The following is a 5,197-nucleotide window of genomic DNA, read 5'->3' as shown; positions in this document are numbered from 1 at the left end:
ATATATATTTACACACACACACACACACATATATATATATATATATATATATATATATATATATATATATATATATATATATATATACATGGACACAAACATCTATAGCGCGTGTGGAATGTATTTATGTGTATGTGAAGAGAGAGAGAGAGAGAGAGAGAGAGAGAGAGAGAGAGAGAGAGAGAGAGAGAGAGAGAGAGAGAGATGATCATGTATGCACAATGTGAGTGCAATATGCATCTTTTAAGCAGAATAAAATCATATATATATAAACATAATATATATATAATATATATATATATTATATACGTATATATAACTAATTAGGATGAATGCTTTCGAATGAGATACATTAACATGATTACAAATTGAAATGACCTGACCCGATGCTAATCCAGTTAATTACCGATGGTAAAACCTTCTGGAACTCTACATTGATAACTAATAATTAACGTCATTATCCTGGACAAACAGGAAATCATGGAGTTTAATGAGGGCTCTTTTTCATCAGCGTTCTTTTTTGGAAGGTGTTAATTGGAACTTAATTTTCATGTAATCCTGGAATTACACTTTTAATTTAATCCGTCATCACGCGCTTTATGAGGAAAAATAATGTGTGTTTCTATTAACTAGAATATTACAGCTTCTCAGAAAACATTTTCCTCAAAATTCTCTCTCATCCCCTTCACCACAGACACTCACAACACTCCAACACTGCCTCCTCTATCTTCAGCGCCAACAATGCCATTCATGTCTCTCAGCACAGCCACTGTTGTTCATTTTCTAGAATATTCTGGAATTTTCTTTTATACTCACTTGGTTTACTTTATGCCAGCTAATTTCCTTGATATAGCAAGTCCCAGTAAGGGGTTGGTGCCCTCAGTGCATCTCACGCGGTGCAATGTAGGCGTTATTTGAGTGTGTGTTTGCAGCGTCTCTTAGGCCTCTGCCTCCCCCAACTTTTCTGCCTTTTACTGCCAAACCTCTCTCGCTATCACTTCTTAGTACTACTGTGGAATTGTCTCCTACTTACGCATTCAGTTACTCGTATTTTGTCTCATTTATTTTCCGGATCTCTTTATCTTGATGTTCAACCACTCCAATCCCTCTTTCAGTCATGAGAGTTGAATGGATAAAAGTGCCTTAGTGCCTGGCTTTATTGCATAAATTTCATACATTCATTACAGCATAAGCCACATTCTCCCCACAAGACGCAATAATACTTTTACATTACACACACGCGCGCTCACACACACACACACAGATTTTACTTTTAATCGAAGGAACCTCCGTTCAGCCTTGCAAATGAAAATTAATTTACACCGAAACGAAGAGTAAAAAAAAAAAAAAAAAAACGTTCGGCGTCGGGAAATGCAAACCCGGTGCAATTTCAGTTGAAAAATAATTTTGCGATACCTGAGGAAGAATGAAATACGAGGCGAAATCCGGCCGCGCTCGATAAATTCGCGGAGAGAGACAAGAGGAGAAAAAGTCCAATGTAAACGCAACTAGAAAGAGAAAGTATTGCCGGCGAAATATGAGCGCCCAATGACTGCTTTCGAAGGCGACGATGAAACGGCTGGCAGAGCAGATTCCCCGGCGAAAAACTCTCAAGGCAAAACCGGCCACGATTGGTCTGGCGGAAATTATAGCACTGGGGAACTTGCGTGTGATCGTCCCAGGGCCTCGGCAACTTCTCCGCAATTTCGGAGAACTTTTCCGCACTTTTGGCGTACTTTTCCGCGCTTTTGGGGACAGCCGAGAAATAATAACAGAAGCGTGGGATTATAAGCTGCCGCAAGCTTGATCAAACTTCCTTCGTGACGACAGTCTAGAAGGTATTTGTCAAACAAGGAAAAAAAGTTGGGTAAGGTAAGACTGTTTTTATTCGTCGTCCAAGATTCGTGTAACTGAACACTACAAAAAAAAAAAAAAAAAGAAGTTTTATAAAAAATAATGTCAATGCAGGCTAGAAAATAATGATAGAGCATTACACTGATTGTGACAACTTGCACTGTAAATAATCAAATTATAAGTCAATACGTTGTAGAAGACAAAGCTAGTAGAAAGGATTCTTAATATATATATACATATATAAATATATATATATATATATATATATATATATATATATATATATATATATATATATATATTATATAAAATATATATATATATATATATATATATATATATATATATATATATATATATATATATATATATATATATATATATATATATTACTCTCTGAAAAACAATATATAAATGTATCTTTATACATTTTTTAACACATGAAGTCAAATATTTTAGGAATACACTTGAATTAGCAACATGAAATAAAATGTTACTTCTTCTTATGCTTCCTTCTTAAGACAACTAATAAGTCACTGAATTACATCAACTCTTCAAACAGGTAAAGAAAGAAAACTGTTCTTTATAAACTGAGGTCATACCCAGGGGTCACACTCAGGGAGTTACACTCAGGGGTCACACTCAAGGGTCAAACTTAGGATCACACTCAGGGTCAACTCAGGGTCACCTAAGGGGTCAAACTCAGGGGTCACCTAAGGGGTCAAACTTAAGGATGCACTCAGAGTCAAAGTCAGGGTCAAACTCAGGATCACACTCAGGGGTCAAATTCAGGGGATCACACACAAGGGTCAAACTCTCAATCACACTCAGGGGTCACACTAAGGGGTCAAACTTAGGGGTCACAACAAGGGGTGACACTCAGGGGTCAAACTCAGGATCGCACTCAGGGGTCACACTCAGGGGTCACATTCAAGGGTCAAACTTAGGATCACACTCAGGGTCAAACTTAGGGGTCACACTCAGGGGTCAACCTTAGGGGTCACACTCATGAGTCAAACTCAGGGGTCACACTCAGGGGTCAAACTCAGGACCACACTCAGGAGCAGACTCAGGGGTCACACTCAAGGGTCAAACTTAGGGGTCACACTCAGGGATCAAAATCAGCGGGTCACACTCAGGGGTCAATCTCAGGATCACACTCAGAGTCATACTCAGGGGTCAACCTCAGGATCACACTCAGAGGTCACACTCAAGGGTCAAACTCAGGATCACCCTCAGGAGTCAAATTCAGGGTCAAACTCACTAAAACTGACGAACAAGAAAGCGTCTGCTGCACCTCGACCTCGGTATAATTATGGATTCTGGTTCTCTTGTTTATATTCTCCCAAAGTTGAAACTTTTATCCCAAACTTTTTATTTTATCCGGAAATGAATATTGGTGTCTAGTTTCCTCGGTGGGGGAGAATTCATTTTCCTCAACTCGAACTGAATCAGATTCATCCCACTTGATAAAGAAGTTTTTGCAACGTTAAAAAAAGAAGTTTTAAAAAGTTCTACACGACTTTTGCAGATAACTTAGATAACTTTTCCGCTCTCCAGTTTTGAGAGATCCCGTGTGATTAGGTCGTAATATTATAACATAATAAAGAAGTGTTGAAAATGAGTTATGTTTGTGTCCTTTAAGTTAGTCAGACCTTTACTTCAAAGCAGCCACGTAAAAGGTGTTAAGAAGCCTGTTGTGGACCTCTGGACTCAGCACAACCAACTGATACCTACGTTATCATGTTATTCTCAATCTTGTAAGAACAAAATAAGAAATATATCATTCAAGCTCATAGCTTAAATATCTAGAGATCAGAAGATTCTGAAACCGCCCTAGGCAAACTTTTCCACATTTTAGTTGCAGAACAAAATAAGAAATATATCATTCAAGCTCATAGCTTAAATATCTAGAGATCAGAAGATTCTGAAACCGCCCTAGGCAAACTTTTCCACATTTTAGTTGCAACCAAGATAAAAATCCGGGCAAACTGAGTGGTATTAAAACCTGGTGCTAAAAAAAGCCACAGATCATGTCAAAGTCAGAGCTCACGATTTTGTTTTCCGCATCTGAATTACGAAAAACTTAAAGTCGTTCTTTTACAGATTTAAGTTCAGATACTGACAGCTGCTTTTGTCCATTTGTTTTGCTTGAGAGATTTCACCCGAAAGCAAGCACGCAATAAGAGTCCAACTTATGACTTTGTTCTTTCTTATACCTAACGTCTCTTCCTTTGGGGATTGCTGTTTTTGTTTGTGTTTTTGTTGAGGCAGAAGAATGGGCTGGTCGTCCTTGTAACTGCAGAAAGGTATTTTTGTTGACAAAAACGTTTAACCTTAGCTTTCAAGGTTACATCTGTTCTTAAGCAAATTCTCGTACTGGCTGTTTCCATTATAACTAAATCTCGCAGGAAATGGGGCCAGTCTCTCTCTCTCTCTCTCTCTCTCTCTCTCTCTCTCTCTCTCTCTCTCTCTCTCTCTCTTAGTTCATCGGTTTATGTACCTCATTCCTACATCTATCTATCTATCTATCTATAGGGGCACGGCGAACAGTATAAAGATCATGAAAAGGCTTGTAAATATTAATGGGTTTTGATATCATCTGACTGGCATTATAAGTTTAACGAGGTTAATACCCCAATTCATTATAAATCATCAAATTGAGATGGCAGGAACACCATTTGAGAGAGAGAGAGAGAGAGAGAGAGAGAGAGAGAGAGAGAGAGAGAGAGAGAGAGAGAGAGAGAGAGAGAGAGTTCTACTGCATGTTCCTGTGAGATTGGCAGGACCAGGCCTATCTCGGCTGGTGTTCTTCAAGGCAGTGTTCTTTTATCTTTCATGGTTCGAATTGCACTGGTGATTCGAAAATTCATCATTTTGAATAGGTAACAAAAAACTGTCTCCCAGCTTTCCTTTTCACACCAGTTGAAACACATAAGGTTTAAGAGTCACCCATATTCTTAATAATAAATATTGAAATTTGTTATTTTGTTGGTATGCATTGTCATGTTTATGGAAAAGATTATTAAAAAAAAAAAACTAGTAAATGGTGTGGGAACATGCGTTTCAAAAATGGTCGACATTAGTCTAGCCTGAACTGATCTGTTATCAAATACTGGGGTATAGAGCCATCATCAGTGCACCTCATGCGGTGCACTGTAGGCGTTATTTAAGGTTCTTTGCAGCGTGCCTTCGGCCCCTAGCTGTAACCCCTTTCGTTCCTTTTACTGTACCTCCTTTCATATTCTCTCTTCCATCTTACTTTCTCCCCTCTCCCAACAGTTGATTCATAGTGCAGCTGCGAGGTTTTCCTCCTGTTACACCTTTCAAACCTTTTACTGTC

The 5,197-nt window shown here is 38.3% G+C and overlaps 1 protein-coding gene across 1 annotated transcript; it reads left to right on the top strand.

Annotated features, from left to right (window-relative positions):
• Positions 1–1,548: 1,548 nt before the first annotated feature.
• On the top strand, positions 1,549–2,851 carry LOC136827802 (uncharacterized). The gene is made up of 2 exons (XM_067085260.1): positions 1,549–1,689; positions 2,474–2,851. The coding sequence occupies exons 1-2, from the start codon at positions 1,549–1,551 to the stop codon at positions 2,849–2,851; spliced, it is 519 nt and encodes a 172-aa protein (XP_066941361.1).
• The last annotated feature ends 2,346 nt before the right edge of the window (positions 2,852–5,197 follow it).

Source organism: Macrobrachium rosenbergii, chromosome 42 (genome assembly GCF_040412425.1).
Source record: "Macrobrachium rosenbergii isolate ZJJX-2024 chromosome 42, ASM4041242v1, whole genome shotgun sequence".
Classification (NCBI taxonomy): Eukaryota; Metazoa; Arthropoda; class Malacostraca; order Decapoda; family Palaemonidae; genus Macrobrachium; species Macrobrachium rosenbergii.
This window is presented reverse-complemented; position numbering and strand designations above follow the sequence as displayed.

Excerpts from the sequence above, each read along its gene's own strand:
- LOC136827802 (XM_067085260.1), top strand. The coding sequence starts at position 1,549 with ATGACTGCTTTCGAAGGCGACGATGAAACGGCTGGCAGAGCAGATTCC. Across the intron at positions 1,690-2,473 it reads GTGATCGTCCCAGGGCCTCG|GGAGTTACACTCAGGGGTCA; the intron begins GCAACTTCTCCG and ends GGTCACACTCAG.